This window comes from Melozone crissalis, unplaced genomic scaffold (assembly GCF_028551555.1).
Source record: "Melozone crissalis strain CALT ecotype California unplaced genomic scaffold, PUWL_Pcris_2 ptg000005l_1, whole genome shotgun sequence".
Classification (NCBI taxonomy): domain Eukaryota; kingdom Metazoa; phylum Chordata; class Aves; order Passeriformes; family Passerellidae; genus Melozone; species Melozone crissalis.
Genome location: NW_026535783.1, coordinates 28,519,863 through 28,547,360, shown reverse-complemented (window position 1 = coordinate 28,547,360; position 27,498 = coordinate 28,519,863). Strand labels below are relative to the sequence as shown.

General features: G+C 45.9%; 1 protein-coding gene across 1 annotated transcript; it reads right to left on the bottom strand.

Moving 5' to 3' along the window:
- Positions 1 to 1,424: 1,424 nt before the first annotated feature.
- SLC49A3 (solute carrier family 49 member 3) lies at positions 1,425 to 27,293 on the bottom strand. Its single transcript, XM_054281931.1, has 10 exons — positions 27,141 to 27,293; positions 17,247 to 17,405; positions 16,159 to 16,378; positions 10,423 to 10,499; positions 10,168 to 10,305; positions 9,486 to 9,602; positions 7,779 to 7,931; positions 5,830 to 5,987; positions 4,750 to 4,862; positions 1,425 to 3,342 (listed from the first exon to the last, which is right to left on the bottom strand). The coding sequence occupies exons 1-10, from the start codon at positions 27,267 to 27,269 to the stop codon at positions 3,188 to 3,190; spliced, it is 1,419 nt and encodes a 472-aa protein (XP_054137906.1). The 5' UTR covers positions 27,270 to 27,293; the 3' UTR covers positions 1,425 to 3,187.
- Between the last annotated feature and the right edge of the window lie 205 nt (positions 27,294 to 27,498).

Sequence of the window (27,498 nt, the reverse complement as noted above, 5' to 3'; positions counted from 1 at the left end):
CCCTTGCCTTTTCTTAGTTGTGCTGGCTGTGATGTGGGACCAGATGGGGCTGCCTTAGTGGTTGTTATGCAGGGAGCAGATGGGGTTGCCTTACTCAGCTCCAGTGCCTCTCATGATGTGACAAGTCTTTCCTCTTCAGTCCACAGGGAAAAAAAGTGGTTATGCAAGGCAAGGGCACTTCAGGCTTCAGGGAAGTCTCTTCCCCCTGTTGTCCTTGCAAGCTTCCATTCTTCTGCATTATTAGCCCCTCCCTTCCATATGTGCTAGTGAGAGAGTTTTTCTGGCTGTTAGGTCATTGGCTTGTGGGGCCACTGCAGGCTGAGCTTGGGACCAGCTATCTAACACCTTCTCAGTCTCCCTGATGTTATGCACCCTTCTTGCTGCCTTCTGCAGCTCAGCCACCTGCTGCAGGAGGTGCGCCACCTGAGCGTGTGTTCTGCACACAGGTTTGCTGCCTGTCCCTTCCCCAGGAGAAACATGTCTCTTCCTGCAATCTGAGACCTGTCCTATCTATCCTGGTGGTGTCTGCTGTCCCCACCCAGACAGAACTGCTGTGGGGAGAGGCAGAACTGCAGACCTCAGACTGCTGGGGTCATGGAAGGCCACTTCTTTGGCAGGGAAAGGACACGGGTCCCCAGCATACCTGGCCCATGCCTTAACATCAAAATCCCTCTGTTCTGCTAAGATTTCAGCTTCACATTTTCCATAGGTTTTCCAAGGAAAGGCACGTCTATAAGCGAGCTGTGAGACAGATCAGTTACAGAGTCTTGAAGAGAAGAGTACACAGCAGAAAGTCTCCTTCAGCTGTGGTGGTAATTACAGACTAGCATGGACACTCAAGCCTCTTTTGTTCTAAACACAAAATGTGAAGTTAGCTGAGCCAGCAGGAACAGCTAATGCTGCAAAGCAGGTACCTGTGTGAGCTGTCTGGCCTCACTGCTTGGCAGTGCCATCACACCTTTATGGCACACTGTCAGGGTATGACAAACCATAGAGTGAGGGAGCAACTACTCATCAGGAATCCAGTAAGAGCCTTACACACCTCTATGTCTCATGCATCAGTAGACAGAAAAGTGTCCCCTTTTTATCATCTCTTTTATGTGCTTGGATAGAGATAATAGTGTCTCAGCTGGTGCAAGGCAGACTCTCTCACCAGGGCAACAGCAGGTTTTGGAGACAGTTGCTAGCAGTATCTCCTTACTCCTTTAACCCATCCTTCAAAACAGAGCTAACCATAGTTTATCCTGCAGCTAACTTCACATGGTCATTTTAAGAATCTGAGATTAATCTGAGATTATACTTCACAGATTGTCAGTGTAAGCATATCTAGCAAATACAGGGGCCTGTGCTTTGTGCTGCAGATCGAACACACCCTTGCATTTATAAAATACTTTTTAAAAGATAATACAGTGAGAAGAGGTTAATGCTTTCTTAAACCACCCTTTATTAAAAAAACATAAACATTTGTAAATATATAAAATTATAAAGTATCAAGTGCTTCTTGCGTCCCAGTACAGTGGAATTCAGAAGTGGCAGGTAAATTTGGTGTTAATCTGTTTGGTGTGTTGTGTTAGTTCCAGGGCTGCAGAACTGGCCAGCTAGTTTTGCAAAAGACAGCTATCTCATTCCTCTGACAGGTTTAAACAATCTTGTTTCACTTGGGTTTCAGACTTCTTTCCTGCTCCTTTTGACAAACATCAGTGCTTACTAGTGAGAGCATAGCTGTAGCTGTAGGAACCAGCAGGCTCCTTAGAAGGATGCAAACGTGTTTTACAAAGGTTGAACCTTCCAGTTGCTAATGGGAGAGAGAATTCAGGCACTGATAGAGCTGCTTTGTACAGTATTCCTCTGGCACAGTGTGTCCTTGGCATTGGGACTGTCTTCTAGCTGGACTGGATGAACTTAGTCACAGGTTCAATTTGCATCAAGGTCCCTTAATCAGCAAGTACTCAGATTCCCTTGAATCTGAGCATGAAGCATCACAAAATAACAACTTTTTTTTTTTTTTTTTTTTTTTTACCACTTAAGTGTTATAAAGTAAGAATTTCTTAGGTACTACACCTAGACCTGAACTCAAAGCAGGACATCACACTGCCATGGAAGTACTGTAAAATGAAAAATCCAGTTGTGCCCATTTTAATTGTCAGTGTAACTGAACTCCAAATGGGATCTTTTGTGTCACTTCCCATCTCATCTAACACTAAAAAACAGATGCCAGTTGCAGAGAGAACAGTGTTTTTTGATGTTGTTTCTTATTTGGTCTCCTCCCCAAAGCCCCTGTCACCTGCAGAAACTTATGACAAGTCTCTGCACTAGTGTCACCATTGCCAGTTCTTCTGCCAGCTTCCATCATGCCAGGCACTACAGTGTCATTCCCCAAGGAGTGATGCTTTATAGGACATCATCACATTAGTCTAATACTAAACCAGCAATTTCATCTTCTTGTGAAAACTTAAACCACTGAAATTGTAAGAGAGGTGAAGAAACAGAATCCCAAGTGAAACAAGCTAATCCTGAATGTCTCAGCATTTTTCAGGGAAGCAGAAGGGTGAGAAATGCTGCTGTATTTAACTTCTGTTGTTTACTGATATTTTCTTTTATAGGCAGCACTACAAGCAAGGCTTTTCTTTTCTTGTAGAAGACAAAGTGACTTATTGTAACAGACTTCCATTACAGATCACATACTTACATATCCCCACTGGAATGGAAGGATGCTCTAGCTTCTACTGCCCTTTAGCTAAAAGGCACAATTAGTTCCAACATGAGTGGAAGAGTTGCTATGCTGTACTACAGTCCTTAAATAGAAGTTTTCCACTGGGTTTGTGGTAGGCACAGCTTCCATCTTTCTGAAACCTTCACCCTTGATCCACGTACATGAAAATTTAAAAATGTCTGAAATATGATGCTACCCTCCACTGTGGCATTTCTTTAGGTTGAATCAAGTCAGCTAAAAATTTTAGTTGCGAGCATAGTTGTCCATTGCCACTTTGACCTTTCTGGCAGGACAGCCCTTAACAGCCCAGATCCCCAAATAAACACAAGACTGAGAGATGTACAGCAAAGGTGCTATTTGCTCTAGTCCTTGCTTATTGTGCAACATGACACAGATATCCCAGCTGTCCCAGCTCAGGATTGGTCCATGCCCACTAGTCTGAGTCCTGGCCCTTGGCATCCCCTTTTGGCCTGTTTAGGATTCAGGAACATGTGCTGTCGCTGCATCTTCTGCCTTGACCAAATCAGCACTGATTGTCTCAGCATGGAGCCGCTTGTAGTCAGTGTGGAAGAAGATGACGTAGAAACAAGCCATAGCACTGCAGAGGCCAGCCAGCACCAGTACCGGAGCTGTGAGAGAGATACACTTTTAGGCAGTGAAGCCAAAACTCCCCATGGGTGGAGAAACAGACAGGCCAACTCCCCAAAATGACACATTCTGTCTGACCTCCTGCCAAAGGATACCCTTGAGGACAGTGGGACATGACCAGTTTGGTAACAGACAAGTCTTGCTTTACCTACCACTGGCATAGAAAGAGTATTTACTTAAAATGTGGAAGGCTTCCAGAACACTGTCCTGCATGACCCCCCAGGTTGGAGGTCTTACATCAGAGCAGACACTGTACTTGTAGGAGTGTGTGTCCCTCTGTAAGTGCACACGTTTGTGTCCTGGGGGTTAGTGAAAAACATTACAAAAAAGATTGAATCAAATCACTTGAGCTCCACAAGGGAACAGCTCCACAGACAGTGCTTGTAATATCATCTGAGAGCAATGTGTAGAAAAGTACACTTAACATGAACTTTTATTAATGACAAATTTGTGTTTAAAGAATCTTTTCTGAAGGGAAAGAAAAAGTATATCTAAAAGACTATGCAACAAAGCCTGGAAGTAGTTCTAATTTCACCAGTGTCCCAAATGAACATCTTCATCTCCTTCTCCACAGGTTTTTTTTCCTGTATCTATCAGACCACAAAAGGAATATGAATGGGTACCTAATCCCAAGATCCAGCTCTGATCTGATTAAATGGCAAATTGCAGACTTTCACAGGTGAAGCAGTCAAATTGCTTTTCAGGGACAGTTATTATGAAGCCTTGATCCCTTACAGCTAGCAGAACTTATTCTGGGGAGTTTCTGCTCAGCCAAGCAGGATATATTTAATAGGTGATGGTCAGCCTTTGCCTACGGTGTCCCCAGGTGGCATGAACCAGCTGAGAGATCAAGACTAGGGTTTAGCCCGCACTGAAAACACTTATGTGCTCCTGTTGATCTCAGTTGCTATCTCTTCCGACCAGCTAGGAAAGGAAGGGAAATCTGGAGTAAGTGAGAACAAAGCTCAAATACAGGCAGCTGTGTGTGCAGAATAAAGGGATGTAGCTTTCAGTCAAAGCATTTGTAACCTTGGCCTCCGATATGAAAACCTGCCCTGGTTATGCTACATGGACAGTGTCTTCCCCTTAGAACACCTGCTTTCTAGTTTTATGAAACTCAAGCCTCTGCAGGGTGACTGCAAGAGAAATTTTAACCCAGAGCCAGCAGTGGCATTCATGGCACCTTAGATTTCTTTCTATTTCAATCTTGCAGGATTGGTTTAGCAGGAGCAGCAAGGAGTGCACCATCACACTCAGAAAAGGGGTTAGAAGATATTCTACAATAGGAATCAGACTTGCAGGGTTCCTCACACTGAGACCTGGAGAAGAGTGGGGAGTACATGGGGTGCAACCAAGTGTCCAGCATAATTTCCCAAGGACATACTTACTTGTCCAGTCCAGGGCTCCATCCTGGTCAAGGGCACAGGTGGAAAATGGATCCTCAGAAACACGGACAGTGAGAGCTTGTAGAAGAATCATTAAAATCACACCCTCAATCTGGCTGTGGGGAGAAGACAACATGCAGTTATGTTACCTGCCTGAGGTACCAGTGCTGCAGACAGGACCACCTTCCCCAGCTGGAAGAGAATGATGTCTCTTTCTGCAGCATGGTCCTTCTAGCAGAGAAAGCTACTGCTGGATTCCTCTGGCCCAGGCATTTGGTTAACTGGTTCTGTCCCACAGGGTGTCCAGGTCAACTTCAGACACAGGGCTAGGGTGGCAGGATCACTATATACTCCCTCTGAAGGCGAGCAGGTGTTGAACTACACCTGTCAAAAACCTGAGGCATATTCACTGGGCAGAGACTTGGAAACACTTCTCGCTGCAGGACTGAGGATATAAAAAAGGCTGTGGCTTCAGCCTCTTCCTCATTCAGAGCTGGCTGGCAGCAGTCACTAAGTCCACAACCAGTAAGAGACAACAGCCTTCAAAGGCAGTGTCTGACTGCTGTGTTTCTTGCTGCTGTGCCTCCTCCTGATACAAACACATAGCATCATACCACTGGTGTCACTGCTTAGAGCTCCAGCAAGTCATTCCTGCTGAAATCCAGAGGCAGCCCTAGGCAGGTAAATTGATAACTGGAAGGACAGTCACTGTCCCTCAACAGAGCACTGGGAACTGACTCGTCCCTGTACTGCTCTGGGAATGGTGCCTCTATTAGCCATGCAGCCCCCATCTACTTCAGAGGCAGGTGGTGCTGGGCATGGTTAAATCATACTTTGTGCCAACCAAAGGAGACCTTCTTGCGCCTCTTCCACAGAGTCCTCCCTTTTTTAAAACGTTTAGCTCTTCAAGTCCATGGCTCAGCCAGCCAGCTCCCCTTGCCAGGGGCATGTGCACAGACACCAGAAAGACATTCAGCAGGACAGCAAGCACTGATGTGTCTATCTGCACCCATATCCCTGTGTGTGTGTGTGAGTGCTGGAACCCAAGCTCATTTTTCAATTGGATTTAATCTGCCTGCTTACCTTGCAACAAAAATCAGGCCTGTAGATGTGCCCTCTCCTACGGGATAGGAGCACTCCACAGCCAGCTCCATGGCAATGGGGTAGATAGCAAAACCAAAAAAACCAAAGAGCGAACTGGTGATGGCCAACGTGACGGCCTGATGTCTGAACCTAGAAGTCTGCAGGCAAAACAAAACAATACCAAAGTCTCAATGTCAGCACTGTTTTGCAGAGAAAGTCTCAGGGGGCGGCTCACCAGTATATTCCCTACCTTTTCCTGAAATCAATTTTTTACTTTCAGCCCTCTAAAGTCAACAGAAGGCTACAAAATGGAGAGTTGTCTGTTGAACTGAAGTAAGGAGAGGATCAGCAGAATTATCTGAAAAGCACTGGTATGGTTGTACTATAGTAACTTCACTGGTCAGGTCAGTAACTTACCAGTAGTATGTTCAACATCTCTCTAGCGCCAAGTGAAATACACACCTATGTCCCAAAGCAACATAACATTTTGGAAATTATGTTTGCATTAGATTACTTGTGAGAATTCTGGGTTGCTGCAGCTAAATGATACAGAAAATCAGACACACATTTGTAACACTAGGATTTTAATATCAAAGGATCCAAACAAAAATGCAAACAAAAAAAACACCTAAAATATTTACAAAACCTGGAGATTAGTTTTGTGCCTAGAACAGCCTGTCCCTAACTCTAGAGGGAAGAGCATGACCTTGTTCAGCCAATGCTACTAAAGACAAAGGACTTTGCAGCCATGCTGCCGGAACCTCCTTCCTTCACCATGTAATAAATTCCCACAGAGGAACACAAGGTGTCTGTCCTGGGACGGCAGCAAACCTGGCCCAGCTAAACTGGTTAAGTAAAGGAAAACTCTATGTGTCTGGAATCAGAGTTCAAAGCACAAAGGGATCAAACAGACTTGAATGGGTGATTTTTGTTCTACCACTTTGAATTAACAGTTCTTCTGGATGGGATGAAGGTGAGGAGGGAAGGGCAGGAGGAATAGGTTTGCTTGTTGCTCCTAACATAGCCTCTTACCTATTCAGTGCTTCACCTGAGTCCCCGCAAGCTGGATTATATTCAGATCATCCTCAAAACAAATGCCAGAAAATGAAAAGGGAAAATGCAAGGTGTGCTTTAGGCACCTTGTCCTGCATTGACAAAAGCATTGTATTTGTCTGTCTCTTCCAAATGGAACTACAATCTCTGGGGCCTTGGTCCCAGGGAAGGTGTGATCACCCTCTAGTCAAAGTCTGGACTTTTTATCACACAAGAGAAATGCACAGGATAAGACTGCTGGGAAAGCAGAAACCTGCACCATTCTGGGTCCTCTGTGGTGCTATGTGCTGTGATCAGATTCGTGCTGTGTGATGGCTCCCATTGGCAATGGCTGTGCCTGAGTGCAGTACTTGTAACTTGGCCTCGTGGGTGTAAAGTCTCCAGGTTGTGCATTCCTCTCCTGGCTGAATTCAAGTGTTTTCCGCTTCTGCCTCTCTTGTCTCTCTCAAGGAACTACTTCAGAAGTAGAATATAACTAGGTCCTTCCCACTAATGTTACAACCCTAATACTCACCACTGTTAAAGGCAGGAGTTGGAAAAACATTACATTCTTGTTCATTTTTGTGATATAAATACTTAGTCATTCCTTTTCTTTTTTTGTTTAAAAGAATGGTCTCAGGAGTCAGTAAGCAAACATGGTGATCCAGTATGGAGAAGTAAAATTATGTCTATTTATCTCTATCCCAATTCAGTCTGTCTCAGGCTCCACAGTCAAATCCTCAGTAAAATGTTTTTCTTTAAAACAAGAAATTCTTAGCCCAAAGAGATAATCCCAAAGCATAACACAGGGCTTAATAAACACTATGACATCAAATGACCTTGATTTAAGTTGATGATTAATCAGATAGCAACAGAAATAAGCCCACGAGAATGGCACAACACAAGGGAGAACTCACCACGGCAAACATGATGCTGGCAAGTGCACTCAGACAGAAACTGATCTTGGTGGACTCTATGAACTTCCTTGTCCGGTCAACATACAAGCCCAGCAGGAAAGCACCCAACAAGCCACAGACCGTGAACAGTGCACCATTCAGGCCAGCAAAATCCTGGAGGGCAGAAGAACAAGTAATGAGAAACTAGAGCAGTTAGGAAAGACATTTTAATGTCACTGACCCATCTGCCAGCTACCAGTGGTTCACTTACTGAGGTAGGAAAAGCTTCCTTGCCCATTGCAGCAGCTGAGGCCATCAGAGGGCTATGAGTAGCAAGTGACAGAGTCCAGGTGCTTTTACAAGTGTGTGGGGTCAGCACGGTGACAGCACTCCCAAAGGATGACAAGTCTCTGTACACCTGTCAAGGGAGGCTGGATGCAGAGCCATAGCAGGTCTCTGGCATTAAATATTCCAGCCTGGAGCCACAGGGCTCTTCCAGGGGCAGTCAGGTGATTTGTCCATACTGGTGACAACAGGCCCAACTGCCTTGGTACCTGCTGATGTCTATAATTACCCTCCTGGCACTTTTCTAACCAGGGACCTGCACTGGCACACCCAAAGCACGTTAGAGGAGACATCAGCTGAGTCAAAGTCTAACTAGAGAGGCAGTGAGCAGTGGCTGGGATAGGGTACAAGCTCTGTTGCCTGCACTGATTGCCCTTTGCTTGTGGCACTTCTTGAACTCCATAAGAACTCAAACACAGACAGCAATCCTGAAAGCAGAGAAGCTTTTAACAAACTTGGAAAAACATTTTTGGGACCCTGAGTGGCACTGGAAGGAAAGGGTATATGGAATAGCTTCTCTGGGCTAAAGGGCCAGGACAAGCCAGTCACACAGAGACAAAATCAGGATGCATATAAAGCAAGGCTGCAAAGTTTGAGGTTTCCAGTTAAAAGCCAATGGAGTGTGCAAAATGCGACCTGGCCATAGAGCCCTGAGCCAGATATCAGATCTGGGAGCTGAAGAGGGGGTGAACAGAAGCCAGACATGTTAATGTGCATATGTAACAGCTGGAGAGGTGTTTTAAGAGGACCCCCATGGCAATACATATACCAGGACTGAAGTGCAGCCTGCTGAGAGAAAATGCCTGAACTGGGGGGGCCTCCTAATAAGCAGGAGGAGGAGAGCAACAGGAACCAGCTGTGCACATACTGTGCTGAACTGTAAAAGCAGTACCTGCTGATGTAATGAGAAGGATGAAAAAACAGTTGTTACAGTACTACTGACCTCTTCTACTGCCCTGGCTTCATGTAAATCTGCCCAAAGAGGAAAAGGTGCTTGCATCAGCTGGTCTTCGGCTTCACTCTAGGGCCTGCCTGGGCCCCATTCTACTGCGGAGTAGGTGACCGAAGGCTGCACTCCAAGCAGTGCTCTGGAGTGACTTAGAAAAATCACAATATTCTTTTTTCCTGAACAAATTTTTGTTTGCAAATGGGAGCCTGGCCATGGGCAGTAATGAAAATGCAGGTCATCTATTATACTAAGAGTCTGACTGTGTTCTGGATTAATCTGCTGCTTGATCTATATTAGATAACATGAGCAAATAAGATAAGAGACTGCAGCATATTCAATTGTCTTCATTTTGCTCTGAGTCCTTTATGAGGGAATATCAATCTGATTGTATCATAGACAATGTGGACAGTGGTGAGAAAAGGAAGAAGACTCACATTTGAATACCCCTTTTCACAAAGGATCTGTTCCAGCAGAGCTGAAAAACAGGTGAACATCCCAATTCCTCCTCCAAAACACACTGCCAGGATGATGTATGGCTTGTTTCTCAGGAGCTAAAAAAAGAAATTAATTTAAATAAGTGGAGGAGGAAAAAGGCCTGTCTGTGACAGCAGACTTGAGGGTCAGTGGCCCTGACTCCTCAGTTGAAATTGCTAACAAGGTAACCCCATGACCATTGACAAAGGTGTGGCTTTGTCCTGGCAATTCAGCCAGACGACATGTTACAATGGGGACCATGTTAGGGAGGGAGGAAGTCTTCAGTGCTCAAATTCTTCTTTGCTTTGCCATGTGCAATCCTAACTGTTACCACATCTGTTTAGAAGATTCAGGTTGTATGCTCCTCTTGGATAAGCCCAAGTCCGCTTGTTTGAGCTATCTGAACGGCTGCCAGCTCACAGTTGAATGATCAGACAGCGTCTCTTGCAGCTTTGCTGTGAGCAGCTTCCACTCCGGGAGGAAGGAAGGAATACTGAGGAATCTCCTTTAAGGGGCTTCCATGGCAGGTTTGGAGGAGGGGCATTCAGAGTCTGTTTCCTAGGCAGATTGTTCAGCATATCCCCGCCTTGCAGGGCTGCATCCCTCACGCCAGCATGGCAGTCCCTAGGTTGCAACACTTACCATTTTGAGCCCTGTGAAGAATGGCTGTGAGTTGGAGTTGGTGGCACTAGCTGATGGAGGCGTTGGCGGGACCTTCTCATGAATCCCCAGAGTTGCTAGAGCACAGGCTGTTACTGCTGGGACAGCATAAATACCCAGCTATGCAACAAAAAGACAAGACAAGTTACCAGTCTTTCCAGCTCCACCATGTCCAAACAAATAAATCAGCTGGACCCAAATCAGCCCAGCTGACTGATTAAAGCAGTTCTCATTTACCATCAATGGAATGTGCTTTCCTTCAGGAACTAGTGCAGGGGACAACAAGTTTGCTACAAGAATGCCCAAGGGATTGGCTGGAAGGAAATAGAAGAGAAATATTTTTTTCATGCAAGCAGTCAGAATCATGTATCTACCCCTACTGCCTGCCAGCATCACAGCTGCAGTGTGCAGCACTGTAATGAACAAGGCCAAAACAAGGCATATATAGGGAGAACCAGGAGGGGAACATTTGGAGAAGTTGACTGTGTGGTCTTACTCTTGCCACATCTGTTGTCTCACTCGCATGAAATCCATTCTATAAAACCATCTCCCTTCAACTCCCTTCCTAACTCCTGTATAACCTGTTTTTCAACTATGGACTAGAATGTCCTCACTCTCACAAGGCTGCCTCAGTAAATGTCAAGCTAAAGGGACAAAATTAAAATGGGCGAATCCACGTCATGTGTCCTGGTGTTACAAAGCAAGAGTTACAAAGGTGTTTTTCTTTCTGTATTCCCCTATACCATTAGGCATGCATACATTGTGTAGAGGATTCCTCTGCTCCAGGGTGAACAGCCACAGCTCTCTTAGCCTCTGCTGCCATGACAGATGCTCCTTTCCCTTAATTGTCTTAGTGGCTTCTTAACTGCACTTAAACTAATACGTCCATATCCTTCTTATATATAGGAATCTACAACCAGACACAGTTCTTCAGACGTAGACAGGCAACCTCCCTCAAGCTGCTGGCAATGCTCTTCAGGAGGGTCACCAGGATGCCATTACTTTTCTTTGTCAAAAGGCCATGAACAAAAAAGTCACACTAGGTTCATTCCTGAGACCTTTCAAGCCTTTACATTTCCTTTGCAAAGGCCAGGCAGGTATACAATATGATCTCTGCTACTTATCCAGTACAAAAATTACATGGCAGCAGAGAATCTTGCAGATTTTGTACAGGAGGAGGCAGTTGCATTATTATGGGGCCGGAGCTGAGCAGTGTGTGAAGCAGCACTCCTGGGACTCAGGTTGGGAACATTCAAAATTACAGGCAACAATTTTTTAATGTTAAGGCAACATTCTGGAAATAGTCAAACAAGAAAATCTGCTTTTCTACTAGCGTGCAGGGATGGGGTTAAGAAAGCCAAAGCCAGCCTAGTAAGCCTGGTGAAGGGCAACGAGAAAGGTACCCTTAAGCATTTTGCAGCAGAAGGAAAGAGAAATGTGGGCCTTTTGCTGGATGAGCAGAAGACTCAGTGATAAAGGACACAGAAAACATAAATGTATTCAATGCCTTCTTCACCTCTTCAGCCCTGGGATCAGAGGTAAAGTTTGAAGCAATAAAGATTTACTCTTAATGGAGAAACAGTAGGTTGGAGAACATTAAGCCAGCCAGACACACAAATCCATGGGACTGATAGGATACATCCGTGCTGAAGTAACAGATTGTTTCCATTGCAAGGCCATTTTTGGTTACCTTTACAAGCAATTCCAAGAGGCTCCTGAGGACTGGAAGAGAGCAAATGTCACTCCCATCTTCAAGGAGAACAAGAAAAAGAATCCAGGGAATTTCAGGCTTTTCAGTTTTACTTTGTTCCCTGGGAAGGTCATGGAATAATCAATCCTTGCCACCATTTCCAGGCACATGAGGGATGAAACTGTGAAAAGGAAAAATGCTTAACTAACCTGATAGCTTTAATACAGTGAAATGACTGCTGGATGGATGAGGAAAGAGCAATTGACACTGTCTCCATAACAACCTCACAGACAAGCTGAGGAAGTACTGTCTAGACAACGAAGCAGTGAGATGAACTGAAATCCTGCCAAGTGGCCGGGCCCAGAGGATTGTGATCACTGACACAAAGACCAGCTGGAGCCTTGTCATCAGTGATGCACCACAGGGGTTGATACTAGGGCCATACAGTTTACCTGGATGATAGGACAGAGTGCACCCACAGCTGGTTTGCAAATGATGTGACGATGGGAGGAGTGACTTGCTGAAGAGATGGCTGTACCACCACTCAGAGGCACTGCAATAGACTGGGGAAATAGGCAGAAGGAAACCTTGTGAAGTTTGACTAAAGGAAATACAATATGCTGCACCTTGGGAAGAAAAATAACTCATTCACCAGTACCCCTTCAGACTCACCAACTGGAAAGCACCTCTGCAAAGAAGGACCAGAGGAGAAGTGGGCAGGGAGTCCTGGTACACACTAACTTGACCATAAACTAGCAACATGGCCTTCTGATAAAGAAAGTCACCACAATCCTGGGCTCAGCATTAGGCAGTGTTGTCAGCAGGAGCTGGTCTTTACCCTCTACTCTGCACTAGCAAGTCCACATCTGAAGAACTGTGAGCAGTTCTCAGGTTCCCAGTGTGGGAGAGACATGAATTTACTGGTCCAGAAAAGAGAAAAGATGATTAGAGGACTGGAGCTGCTGTCATGTGAGAAGCCACTAAAGAGGTGGGACCGATCAGCTGGAGAAGCTGCTGGAAAGCAGTTTTGCAGAGACGGATGTGGAGTCTTGGTGGATTGCAAGGTGACTATAAGCTAGCAATGAATCCTTGCAGAAAGGTGTCCAACAGCACGCTGGGCTGCACTAGGAAGAGCAGGTGGAAGATCATGATCCTCCTCCTCTGCTAAGTCCTGGTGAGAAACATACAGAGTGCCAAGTCCAATGCTGGGCTCCTTGATACAAGGTACCAAGTTAGTGGAGCAAGTTCAGTCAAAGGCCAAAGACATGATTAAAGGTCTGGAACAGCTCTCATCCCTAAGGACACTGGGACAGCTGGGACTAGTTAGCCTGGAGAAAAGAACATTGATCAGCAATTATAAAGATGGAACCAGACTTTTCTCAGTGGCGTACAAAGTGTAACACAGGAAACTCTACCTGAATATAAACTTCTTTCCTGTGATAGCTGTTCAGCACTGAAACAAGATGCTCAGATAAGCTCCTATGCCTCCATCCATGAAGATAATTAAAACCTGACTCAACATAAACCTGGGCAACCTGGTCTTGACAACTGTGGTTGAGCAGGGGGGTGGACAAGATGATCCCAAGAGGTGACTTCCACCCCTGTCTGCTCTATAATGATGCTGAGGCATCATTAATAATCCTGTAGCACACAACTGTAGTTTTTCTACTCTGTGCTTGGGAAAGTACTAGCTTATGATGCCGGTGAAATATTACCTGCTTCTAAGTACATGGAAACAATTAAACAGAGTTTCCAAGGAGAATGGATTACATCTTCTCTGTTGGGGTAAAATGCAACTGGGCATTGTAGGGGACTGCCTGTAAACTAGTCAGCTGTTTCCATGAGCTATCAGCATGTTGAAGAAGTTCCAGAAAGTGTAGATGAGCGCTGGAAAGGTATAGGCGAGCATTGGGCTAAATTTGAAAAGACTGAGACCACTTGAGTAATTACATGATTTCAGTTGCTGGGAAGAGCTGGCAAGAGCTATTGCATGGCCTAGATTATGAATGGAAAGGAGGCCACTGAGTTAATCAACTATACATTATGATTGAGAGATCCTGGTGGACTAGCTTGCAGTACTCTGCAGTGGGGCTTTGTGTTTTGTGGTCAGTGATCCTGATGCACTGGAACTCTTCAGGGTGAAGAAAGTGATATACCAACAAACTTCAGTAAATGAACACTCCTATGAATGAAGCAGAGGTCACTTTAGTGCACTCAGACAACTCCTTCTCTTTCTGACACAGGAGAATTTCTTGTGATCTTTACAGGGGATGAGTTCTTGGCCCTGCACTGCTTCTCTCTGAGTAAGTCTCTACAAGTGATGGGCAGAACAAACACTTGAGCTGAGTCACTAATCATTATGACAGCTGAGTCATAGTAATTTCAGCTGCTCAGCAGGATCCTGGGTGCAAGGTTCATATTTATCACAAAAGCCCATGGAAGCCTATCCATAGGCATTAACAGCAGAAGGCTGTAGAGCCAGTTTCTGTATGCAGCACTGATACTGACGGAACTGGAATTCTGAGTGCTACTCAGCATTAATTACACAGGAAGCGGGCACTGATAAATTGGAGCAAGATGACACAAAAAGCTCACATCAGCAACAGGAAGAATGGAGACAAGTGCGAAGAAGCAAAGGGAAATTTGGCTGTAAAGTGCCTGGGTGGGAGCCATTCAGTCTTTAAAGACAAAGTAGAGAAGAGACATTCAAGTCTTTCAAGACAAAGTAGAGAAGAGCTGATAACTATCTGACAGACAGGTGCAACAAGACTGAATACACAGGGCATAAAGAGCATTGAGATAATGACATTTGCCATGAGTTAATTAAAAACTGGATTAAAAGACTGGGGCTGCAGCAGATCCTCCTTCCAGAAAGCATTTAAATTTTCTTGAAATTAAATCCTGATACTGTACAGCAGACATTATGGATGTAACCAGGCATTATTAATGGAAGCCTTCCATAGAGCAACATGCAGGTGCTGCAGCAGACAATAATCACCACTCAGCCTGCACTCTGACATCCCAACATGCCAGACACTGAACAGCTTCAGGTCTTGGGATTCCACTGTTCCTTGCTCTTCAGGTTTGTTCTTTGTCATAGTTAGATTCATTTGGTTCTGTAAAGACTGAGGATGCTGTGTGAATAAAATGCTCTTTGGTCCTTGGTAATGCCTGTATCGTGCCACACTGACAACAGAGCTCCTTCTCCAACAGCGAAGGTGAAGGTCTGTCTCAGCACTAGGAAAAGCAGTGCAAAAATAATTCATTCGTTCTGACACCATAGATCCATTCTTGCTAAACAAGACTGCCCATGCTCTAGTCCAGTAGCAGCATTAGAAAAGCTGCATAGGGTTGCTCTTCATTCTCCATGCCTAACCCTTCCTTACAGCTTCAAGGCAATGGGGAGGGAAGGCAGCTGCTGCTGTTTTGAGGGAAGGACAGATGGGGCTGCCACACACATAGAGGTACTATGAGACTCCACAGCTGGAGCCAGTGAACCAGCCCAGTTTCTGGAGCTCCTCTCAAGTCCTTGGAGAAAAGAGGAAGAGATTTCTTTGGCTGCTGAGTAAAGCATCACATGAAGAGAGGAAACAGGTCCATCAAGTGTGGTATCCTGTCTCTATCTGTGCCCAAAGGAGCCAAGAGAGGAATGTGATTAGAGCAAGCTTATCTGCTTATCCAGTTTCCCAGATTCCAGGCACTTAGCAAGGCAAGTGTGCTTTCTGCATGGATAGTCCTGCCATTTAGCATCCCCAACATGTTTGTGCAGACAGACAAGTATATTTTGTTTGTGTGCGCATACATACCAATTAGGAATATGTGCTCAGCCTTCCTACTGGATGAAACTGGTGGGCAAAATTGCCACAGCAGCCTCACCTCCCCTCCATCCAGTTACAGAACTTGGCAACTGTGACCACTGGCACTACAATGCAATTTAAGACACCTTCCTAAGAAACTGCAAAATTAAGGCCACTAAGGACTTAGTAACATTAAGGGCTGTTGTCACCCTATGTGATATTTAGGCAAAGATGACAACCTGGTCCTGGAAGAGAGAAAGAAGGTTAGGAGTCTGGGTGGTGAGCACTGCACCTGGATGTGGCTTATATCCACTTCTTGTTCATCTGTGTTGTTGCACATGACTAGAAGACTTTTGGGTGAAGCTGTATCTGCAAGGGCAAATGGCTGAAGTACAAAGGACTTCTTCTGCCTGCTGCCTCTGAAAGGCAAACAAATTGCTAGCAAGTTCTGTGAGGCAGCAATGTTACTTTGCAGCTATCACTTACACATTGATGCAATCATATTTGCTGTTGCTCTCTGGTGGTCTGGGAACCATAGCGCTGCCAGCTTTGTTGGTGAAAAGATGATAAGAGGCTGTGCTAATGCAGAGAAGCACTGTCCAACAAACAGGTACCAGTAACTCTGGGAACCCAAGCTCAGGAACTTCAGAACGCTGAACATCCGGGTGATGCTACCAACCATGTTCAGCCATGCACTCAGGACCACCTGCAGTGAGCAGAAACAAACAGGGTTTGCGTGCTGAAGCCTGAAGGGAAGAACTTAATACAATGGATTAGCATGAGCAAGGTCTCAAACACACTACAGGAGACACTGGGTGCTAGTAATCACTGCCCGCAGACCCTGCCCACCCCTCTGGGCCACTGTGAGATGCTCCTGATCCTACCCGCCTCCTTAGGGAGTGTCTTGGGTGACAGGGAGCAAGGTCTCAGCCCCATATAAGAACCACATTGATGAGAAATCTGAAGTTTGCTAATTACACCTTGCTATCAAGTTTGCGCCATCACCCATATTTTGCTGTGACAACCCAAAGATAATGGCAACGAATCATCCAGCTTATGGATCCTGCAAATGTTCTTCTATTCTATTAGCATGCTAGTGTTTCACTGCTGCATTCCACAACACAATTCTGGGATTGTGCACAGATCGCAAGCTGGCTTAGCAGAGACCAAGCTCTACCCTGATAGGGGTCTCTTGCTTGCACTCTGTCCTGCTATTCCTTAAACTGGCCCAGACAACAAAATTGTGGCGCTAAGACTTTTCCATAGCAAATCTGACCCAATTACAGAAAGCACTTCACAGAGTCAGCTCACAATATCTGTCCCTGTCAGTTGGCTAAGACAATGAAAACTAAAGCTGGAAAAGGCAAGCATACAACTTTATTCTGATTTTTCCCACTGCTCTCTCCACCATCGCCACAGAGGTGATGTTACTGAACTAGGATAGAGCTTCCAACGTGCTAATTCTCTGCAGCATTTGGGAAGACTCCTATTCAAAGCATGTACATTACTGATTTGTGCTTCTACTGCTACCTCTAGGTGAAACTTCCTCAGGGAAGCAGAACACTTCAACTCACAGCACAGCGGAGCCCCACGCTGTCAAGGACCCATGTTGCCACCAGACCAAATGGGATTGAGATGAGGAGGTACACCATTGAGAGCCAGTTGACTGTCTCCAGGGAAATGTGGAAGTAAGCAGCTGTCTTATCAGCCACAGGAGCAAACGTCAGCCAGAGCTGCCGAACAAAGACCGAAAATCAGTAAGCATGAACACTCCCAGCAGAACAGTAATTCAGCATGCCCTCAAACTGAGTCTTGAGGAGGCTTGTTGTCTTAGTCTCTCCTTGAAACTGTGATGTTAAGGCTGGTAATAAAATTTCAAATCTTCAGTGTCTGCAGTTACTTGGCCCAGAGCACCCCTTACATTTCACTGCTTCATCCCCAGTCCCCTAGTCCTGATGCTGGAGGCTGGCAAAAGTAGAAATCAGTACCTTTCCTGTCCCCATGTTGAACAGGCTGGCTCTGATGCATTTACTTACCTGATGGAAACCACATGGACTCATTCTGTGTTAGCATAAACAAATAGAATCTGCCACCTCCTCTCTACAGCTAAGATCCCTTAAACTTGGACTGGTATTTTCAGTTCCATTTTAACACCTGGATGAGGCCTTGTAAGAAGAACTTTACTATGTGTCAGCCAAGAGATACATTATTCCCTGCCTTCTTAGACACACTCAACAGATATAAAATTACCTAGAGATTGCATTATTTAATGTATTAGAACACCTAACAGGGAGGTACACACAAAAGAGGTACTTCAACAACTGTCCACATTTCTTCCAGCGCCATATCTGAACACAGCTCCCTGAACTTTGTTGTAGACACTGATTTCATTGTTCCTGTCTGCTTCTGGTTTCTTATGAGAATGACAAGAACTGCTTGATCCTAAAATCAGGTTCTGAGATCACATCCATGAGAAAGAAAATGAGGTACTGCAAGTTAGAGGATGTTTCTGTAGATTCTTTGCCAAGATGCATCCTAGTGCTTTTCAAAAAGACTGGTTTAACCTATCAAATGGCCTAACCATTCAATGATGTCGATTACAGGCTGCCTCACTGTTACAGGATGATCTTGCTGCTGCTGAATACTCAAGGTTATAAAGTCTGCAGAAATGTGAGCAAAAACTTCAGTTATAGCTTTCCACAAAAGAACTACAGCCACAGTTGCTTTCCAGGTACTCCCTTTTGTCATCACAAGCTTCCTCCTCACAGCCTGCATCCCGCACCCAGCATCAGATGTGGCATTTACACTTAACTGAAAAAGACTTGGAAAATCTCAGAGAAAGGTGTGCTCCTACAAACTGTTTCTTGTTATTTCCAGGGTTCTTGGGGTTTTTTTCTTACATGATAGGGACCATAAAAACTGTCACATTATATAGGAGCAGAGGGGAGATGGGCTTTTCTTCTCCCTAGAGCCACCGTGTGACAACAGCCACACACAAATGATTCTTTAGCTAGGCTTTTCCCCTGGCAGGGAGGCAATGAGTAAATGGTAGTAACAGAGAAGCCCTGAATATATTCTCAGCAGCCTTGCAAGGACTGCTAGCATCAGCCCTTTCTTCTTTTCCGAAAGAAGCTGCCATGCTGTACCTCCTGTATTCAATTCAGAGCTCCTATCAGCATGCTGGGCTCAGACACACCTATGTGATATCCTTTAAAGGTCTGGTAGGAGATGGATTTGGTGTTTACTCAGCTTCTACAACCTGGTGAAGGAAGACGCTAGGTGCAGAAGCAGACTGTACTCTTAGATAACAAGGAGATTAATCCAGGTCACTTTCCAGACTTCCATCAGACAGGGATGGGAGTTTAATTGTTTAATGCTAATGTAACTGTTTAGATGTTACAAGCATGACTAAGACATGAGCATTAGTTTGCTTATGGGATGCTAAACTGCTGCTAAACAAATCCCAGCTGTGTATTTCCAACAACAGCACTTCTGCGTTCCTCAACGCCTTCTACGCAGGGGTGGTGGTGATGAAACACTCTACCAGGAAACAATTAAAGAGAGGATATATTTTGTAAGCCAGCTTCAGGTACATTTTCATCCCCTTGCTCCTCTACACAACATGATCAACCACGCATTACATCATTAGGAAAGTGATGCCACAAGCCAAAGCACAGCATTTTCTGTTCAGTGACTGTATGCATCTAGGTGATCTGGGACCAAGCACTGGCACAATTTCATTATATCTAGTAAAACCATTTCATGCAGAAAACCAAGCATAGGGGCTGCCCCATATTCCTATCCTGAGCAAGAGCTCCAGTCCTAGCATATCCATGTGAAAGCATGGAGGGTGGAAAGTTGCAGCTTGTCCCTCAAAATAGGAAGTGGGTCTATTTATGGGTCTGGACAGAAAAAGTATGTTTCATTGTTTACCATGTGTTGTTCTAACACAGAAATTCAGAACTGGGCAATGGAGCTCAAGATGTAACTGTAGTCAAAGAGGCCACCAAACGCCCCTACAACAAAGAGGTGGCATTGTGGGGTTTTGCCTACTCAGGGAAATACACAGTCAGTATGCCTTCTGCTTTTGGTTTTCCCAGTTATGGTAACTTCACCCACAGCAGTTAATAAGCTCTTCTGCTGGAAGCTAGAGCCCTTATCCAACATGCTTTTCTGAAACTTTGCATTGCCAAGGCTGGCACCTACATAGGGGCTGCCCTGAGGTAAGCCCCCTCAGAGCACTTAAAGAAGATGCAGCTCTCTCTTGGTGAGATCAAAGTCCTGTAAGCTCCAAGGATGCAGAACAGAGACAGAGAGAGGTTCTGGCCTCCAGCACTCTCCAAGGGCCATTTTCTTCACTCATCTTTGGCACACCAAAACCACAGAATCACAGAATGATGGAATATTCTGAGCTGGAAGCGTGCCACAAGGACCATCAAGTCCAAGTCTTAATTGAATGGCCTGTATCAAAGCTTACCACTGCAGATCACAGTGACAGATACAAGGGGAGAGACAATGTGTGGGGTTATGCGATGTCAGACCCCAGAAGCTTGTTGTCTTCTGGAACAGATAAAGAAAGTAGAAACAGAGAGATACCTCTTGCAGGGTTGTTCAGTCATTGCAATTTTCAGTCCCTGCACAAGCTTCACTATGTGGAAATACACCTTTGTGGTCTGGTCAAGCTGCATGCAGCTCCATTGCCCGAGAGGCCACACAAAACCAGAGCCTCAGTGCGAGTTGCAGAAGGCATCAAGATGAGTCCTTGCTATGCACTGCACTGCTTCATCTGTGCTCACATGAGCTTCTCCAAATGCAGCTCAATAGATGCCACAAGGTCAACTCCTGACTGCAATGCTGGCAAGCAATTTTCACTCACCTACCACAGCTTATATTCCTTCAAAGCCCTGCTAGTACTACAATTATTGAAACCTTTTGGCAAACTTTGAAAAAATTCTCAATTTGGCACAAGTTAGAATAGATAATGATGAAAGGCAGCAGCAGTTCACTTTCTGGACCACGGCAAGTTAAACAAAAGATTTACATGGAAGCCCATGTCTCAGGATCTTTAGCTTGTCAGAGTGACCCCGAGAAGAGTTTGAAAGTCTCTTCTCCCAGACTGGTGCTTGAAGAAGAAGTCAGGGCTCTTCATTTCCTCAGTCTCAAGGTTTTTTATTGCATCTTATCTACAAAATTCTTTCTACTGTCCTGCCAAGATTCGCTTAGCAAGACAGTCCAGGCACTCTGCCTGCCCCCAGGGCGGTGTTATGTCTTTATACTAAAAACTACGTACACAATGTTTACAATTACTTTCCAATACCTATCACCTATGTTAGACAGTGAGCTTCTACTCTAAACCAGTCTAAAAGTGCCAACATCACAGCAGAAGATGGAGGCTGAAGAAGGAGAAAGGCTGGACATGCCCAGATCCCTCCATCTTGCCCCCTGAACCCCTATTCCAGAAACCCCAAAATCTACTTTTCCACCCCATGATAATTTCACTATTATTCTATTTAAACTGTTGTGGCTTGCTGATCTTCATATAAGGTTGGTAATTTGCTCCACAGGTCACAATCAAAACCACAGGTGTTTTAGGCTCTGTGCCAGGGCTTCTGGGCCCCCTGGCAGGGATCTTGGCCATTCTGGACAGCCAGAGGGATGTCCTGGGTTCCCACACCCATGCAGAGCCACTAAATCACAGGGACTCTTACCTTTGCTAGCCAAAAAGCCACAATGAGTTTGTGAGCTCAATCCCCTGACACCTGTCAAAACTCACTTCCCCAGCAATCTCTGATAGATTTTGCATTAGTTGTTTTCAAATTGCAGCTCCTCCTGTAGTATAATCCAAAATCAATCATTATTTCACTGATGTTTTAGATCATGGCATTTGCTCCTTCAGCATTTAGTTATGGACTTTTCTCTCCTTTCTCTCCTCAGATATGCACCTAGAGAGTCTAATAATGGACGCTTATTGGAGTTTATTCTCCAATAATTGGACGTTTCTTCTCCAGGAAGAAGGCAGGAACTTTAGCTCCTACACTCCTCTTCTGAGCTCAGGCCTTAGAAACACCTTCATCTCACTGTGGTTTTAGGTTTAAAGATAGCAAAAGCTCCAGTGCTTGCTAGTCTGGTCTGGAAGACTTATCTCAGCATACACTCTTCACTATAAACACTTGTGTTCAGCAGCTGAGGAAGAGAACACAAGGGCCCCTGATGAACCCCAAGCCTGTCCCAGCTGACACTGGAGTACAGCTGTAACTCCCCCTGCACACAGCTGTCTGGCTGGGGAGCCATGCCCCAACACTAGAAGAAAAGGACAGAAATGTTTTCTACCCACAGTCAACTCATATCCTCAGCTACAGGAGGGCCCTTCCTCATCTTCTTTGACAATGAGGCTTGCACCAGGGCCAGGGCACTGACATTCAAACTTTCTGACTAATACTGACGTTGGGAATGGTTCTGGCTCCACTTTCAGCTCTCTTGCCCTCCGCTTTAATCTTCTTCTAGCTGACACTTTAATTCTCCTGCACCAGCCAGAGACTGCTTGGTCCCTTCTCCATTAACTGAAATTTAATCTTTATTAAAGGTGACTGAAAGGAAGGATGGAGAGGGACTTTTCATGAGGCATACAGTGGTAGAACCACCAGGAATGGCCTTAAATTAAGGGAGGGTAGATTTAGATTAGATATTAGGAAATTTACTTTAAGGTTGGCGAGGCACAGGAACAGGTTACACAGAGAGGTTATGGACTCTCCATGTCTACAGGTGGCCAAGGTCAGGCTGGATGAACAACTTGGTCTAATGGAAGGTGTCTCTGCTCATGGCAGAGGGATGGAACTAGGTGATCTTTAATGTCCCTTCTAACCTACACCATTCTATGAGTCTATGATCATGATCTTATGACAACTGCAGGCCTGCATGGGCATTCCTGTAATCAAAACAGGTTACAGCTGTTCTCATGCTGATTCCATTTTTAAGTTTTTATGTTGTCCTTTCTGATATCCTTGTAGACCCTTAGCTGACAGGTAAGGGTTTACAGGTGTCCTACTCTCTTCCTCCCAGAATCAGACCAAGGTCTGCACTCATTCCCCTTACAACTCCATCAGAACTCCTGGTTCAGTTCTTCTACCCTACTGCCTTCACTGTTCCCACTCCCACACAGACTCTGCAGGACCAATTTCACCTGCAGGATCTGGTTTCCCTCCACCCATTTGAAGGGAGCCCAATGTTTGTCCTTCCTCCCATTTCTGCAGGAGGTAGGCTGTGAGACACCAGCTCTCTGTCTGCAGTGGTGCCTGAAGGTGGGACTGCACACAGGCTCTACACTTTGGTTACCAACAGCTGTGAGCTGTCACGTATGCTGTAAACAGCATACATGATGGATGCAAGATTTTTGGGTCTCAAAGTGCAGCAATATTGATGCACCACACATATAACCAGGTACAACCCTGACAAAAGCAGTGCCAGACATGTTCTTCACAAAAGGCAAGCTGGTAATCAATGCCTGCTTTCCTCATGAACAAATCAAGATTCTAAAAGTGGAAAGTATTTGCAGAAAGCAAGCATATGCAATCAGGCAGGGTGGGAATCAGGCCACTTTGCCATGTCAGTGGCAGTATCAGCTAGCGAGGGTTGCTATAAGGAGCATTTTTCATTGCCTAGCATACTGTATAGCTGACTATAGAATGAGACTGTAGAAATGCCTGCAGTAATGTACAGTTTTATGTACAGTTTTAAAAGAAGGAGCCAAGGGGGTTGTGAAATGGGAATGAAATGGGAATGAAATGGGAATTTCTGCTTCGAAACAGGCACCAGCACAGCTCGCCAGTCCCCACACAGGCTTCACCTACAGCAATTCTGCCAACTCTAGCATACATTCTTTCATGTGCTTGAAGACAGCTTAGAAGGTGATGTAAGAGGTCTTTCTGTGACATGGATGCTGCCTCCTTCTCCCCTGAAACTGGATGATGAAGCCCTTACACCAGAGTCCTCATCTTTAAGGTTAAAAGGGACACACAGCTTGTAAGCAAACAGCCCCTGTGCTCAGCTGAAAGAACCCATGCTGACACAGGAGTTTAGGACATTAGGACAGAGGTGTGATCTTCAGAAAAGGCCAGATCCTTGCCAAGATGTCTCTTTTAGTCTCTACAGCTCTCAAGAGAAGTAGCAGGAAAAAAGAGCAGCAGCTGTGTGCGCACGCGTATCAACAGGGGCACTGCTGGAGCAGACAGGTGTGGGTGAGGAGCGTGTGCACCCTGCCCTGGAGCACGCCAGGCTCCACTTGTGCAGCTCTCCTTCCTCTCCCAGGTACACTGAGTGGTAGTGTAAGTCCTCCACTTAGTGAGTCAGGAGCCACTTTGCCAAGTGTGAGCTAGCGCCAACCATCTCCTCCCCTGCTCCTTCCCAGCTTGCTCATGCTGGTGAGCACAGCACTGGGCAGTAAACACTCTTGGTTTCATTCTTCTGTCTTTTTCTGTGTCTCCAGTGCTAAAGCAAGAGAAAGTCCCTCCTGTGAAACACAAAGTTCCCACCTGTTCAGCTTCACAGGAAGGAGGAAAAAGGGGAGGAGCTATGTGCTACAGCAGCTGCAAGCACAGCATGAATACTCTTAAACATTAAGCCTTCGGATGAAAAAAATCATACTCAAAACCACAGTGTAAGTTTGGCAAAACAAATCTGGGGAGAAACCACAGAGAGAGGTATGTCAACCCCCCCATCAGGAGTGCTGCAAGAGACAGCTGGGGATAAATCATCTAAGCTTAGCTGTGGTCACAACATCCTCTCTGCACACGACTTCAGGCAGCAAGTATATTATGCTGATGTCTGCTTACGGCTTTCCTAAGATAAAGCAGCAGTTTTTTAGACTATATTGTCAGCTAGGAATTCCCTGAACAGCCCTATTTAGGAAATGACAACAAATTCCTGATAAGGTAGTACCCACTTTGTACAGCAGGGAGAGACAGAGGCTTTTAAACTCAAGTCAGTAACAGAAGCACAAGTAAGGTGCTATATTTATCGTTGGCGTAAAAGCCTCTATATCATATTAACTCCACTCTGCTCCAGTTAATGCAAGGATTTCACACAATGAAACAGCAGGAGGATATAGGGAAGAGTGCCTCTTTCATCACCACATGGTCTGCTCTGGCTTTGCTCAATCACACTCTAAACCAGACTAAGAAATACTCCTTTCTCAGCCTGTACTTGCTGCATGACGAAATGTGCTGTCCTGCAGTTAAGTTGCTTCTACCTTGTCTCCTTGACACTGAAAGTCTCCCCCACTCAGTACTTAATAGAAAACTGCATGTCAATGGACAAGAATGAGGAATACAAGGCATCATTCTGGAAGCTTGATCCAGCAAATGTGGTTCAAGCCAGACAATTCAAAAGTCCTGTCCTCACTACATGCATTTGCAGATAGCCTGACATAGATGTACATAAAACAAAGTGCTGCACGCAACATCTGCATGGGAATTGATGACACAACTTGCAGGGCAATTTTTCACATTACAGAACTGGTTAATTAATCTTTTCGTCTGTAACTTTTAAATAGCAACCAACCACTTTGATTTCATGGACTCAACTACTACGTCGATTTTAATGTGATTTTTATCAGGAACATTTAGAAGAGACGTTAGCATCAGGAAATGTTTGCTTACAACTTTATATGTTAGCATAGTTGCCATTCCAGATCGTTGCAATGGCTTAGAAACAGTAATTCCACTCTAGGATACTTACTAGGCACCCAGCTTTGAAGTTGTAAAGTTCTCGCCTAATTTCATACCATGGAAAAATAGTATTATGGGCAGTCAGGAAATTGTCAAGATACAAAGGAGACAGAACAGGTCAATCTTCCAGAGCTACAAAGTTTTCAGCAACACACTGAGGACACAGTAATACTTGCAGATATACTGAAAAGATCTGTTTCTTAAAGTTTCACCTTTAAGATTTCAGCAAAGTCAAAATCTGACAAGACATCATGAAAAAGGCTTGGTACAGTTTCCTTCACCCATGCTGTCACCATCCACTTCCAGGGTTTATTTCGTGTCACATAATGTTCTTCGGCTGTGCCAACTTAACCGCAAGCAAGCAGCGGGGCTTTTCTGCAGAACACTTTTTTACACTCTTAAAGGATACACTGATTTTCCACTGAGAAGGTGCATTAATTTTTTTCCCCATATACAGCCAAATTCTCACTATGTTTTTTCCATTTCTCTACTCCAGCACTCTTGCATCACGGAATACCTAATCATCCTTCAAAGCATTTACATGTTTGCAGGTTGCAGTGCCTGATCTTGTCTGCCAGACAGCCCGCATTCACAGCATGGTAATCCTCAAGAACATGAATAATTCTACATCAGTCTGATAATTATCAACAATGTCCTCAAAGACTTGATGAACAAAGATCTGGGCTTCTTTTTCATACACTAAGCCTTGATAAGAGGAAGTTTTATGGGTTTATCTCTATAACTACTGAATTTAAATCAGTTCAACAGGTGGGATATGACCTGGCATCCAAATTTTTCAAGTCTCTCAGAACAAGGCAGAGTAGGCCAAAAGAAGTTCATACAACCATCCGTTTAGTGCATAATCACTCCTATAGTGTTCTGCATATGCAACAGACCCTGAAAGGAAGCTTGCTTCTTTTCCTGACCAGATAAATCTGCTGTCACAGGCAAGCAATGCAGCAGTTAACTCCTGCTCCTCTTCCATGGCGTTTCAACACTGCTCTGCTATTCTTAGGCTAGAAACATGTGACCCTCAGAGACGATGAATACTTTCTCTGTCTCCTCATGGCACACGAAGTGTACTCGGCAGCAATTTTTGCTGTGCTGCAGGACACATTTTGCTTCATCCCAGGCTGACTTGACGCTGCGGTACTTCCTGCTGTGCTCTTGGAGATCCCACACACCCTCCCGCCCCATCCTGCCCTTCCCCCGTCACACCCCTCGGTGTCCCGGATCCCACCGGTCAGAAAGGAAAGCGTGAAGGCCTAAGTCATAACCAGAACGACAAAGTTCAAAAGTAAAACCCGGTTATTCCGTCCGTCAGGCACGGCCAGGCTGACGCTTCTCCGAACTGTGCGCGAACTGTGCGCGTACAACCGATTCCGGTGCTCCAAGGATGAGGGGGTGGATCTGAGACAGGGCACTGGGGCAGAGCCCTGAGGATTGCCTGGCTGCTTCTAGGAAGAAACAGGAGGTGCTTTTGGCTCTGGCGAGCCATGTCAGCCCGTCTTCCCTCCGCAACAGCAGCCGCAGCAGCAGCAGCGGCCAGACCTGCTCTCCAGATCTGCTGCACAGCGAGGCGGCAGGGAAGGGCTGTGTGCCCTGCCTGCTCCGCGCCTCCGCCCGCTGCTCGGGCACCCGGGGCTGCCGGCGGCCGCCCCCTTCCCCAGCACTTCGGAGGAGCGTCCCAGCCCAGGCCGGCTGCGGGGAGCGGCTGCCCGCGCCGGGAGAGGCGGCCGCACTCACCATGGCGTTGGAGCAGTTCAGCAGGCACACGACGGCCAACAGGAACCACCGCCGCCGGTACGTCCTGAAGCGGGCCGGCGGCCCCAGGCTGCGCTCCCCCAGCAGGCTGGCCGTCTCGGCGCCCTCCATCGCAGCTCGGCGCGCTTCGCTCGGCTCGGCTCGGCTCGGCTCGGCACTGCCCCGTCCGGCCCCGCCCCGCCGCCCTTCCCGGCCTCCCGGGGCGGCCCCGGCCGCGCCGCCGCCCGGCTCGGCGCGCTGGGCTGCGCTGCGGGCGTGCCCTCGCTGCGGAGCCGCCCCGGGCTGGGCGCCAGCCCTTCCCCACGGAGCGGGGTCTGGCCAGCCGCGCTCCTCGGCGGGG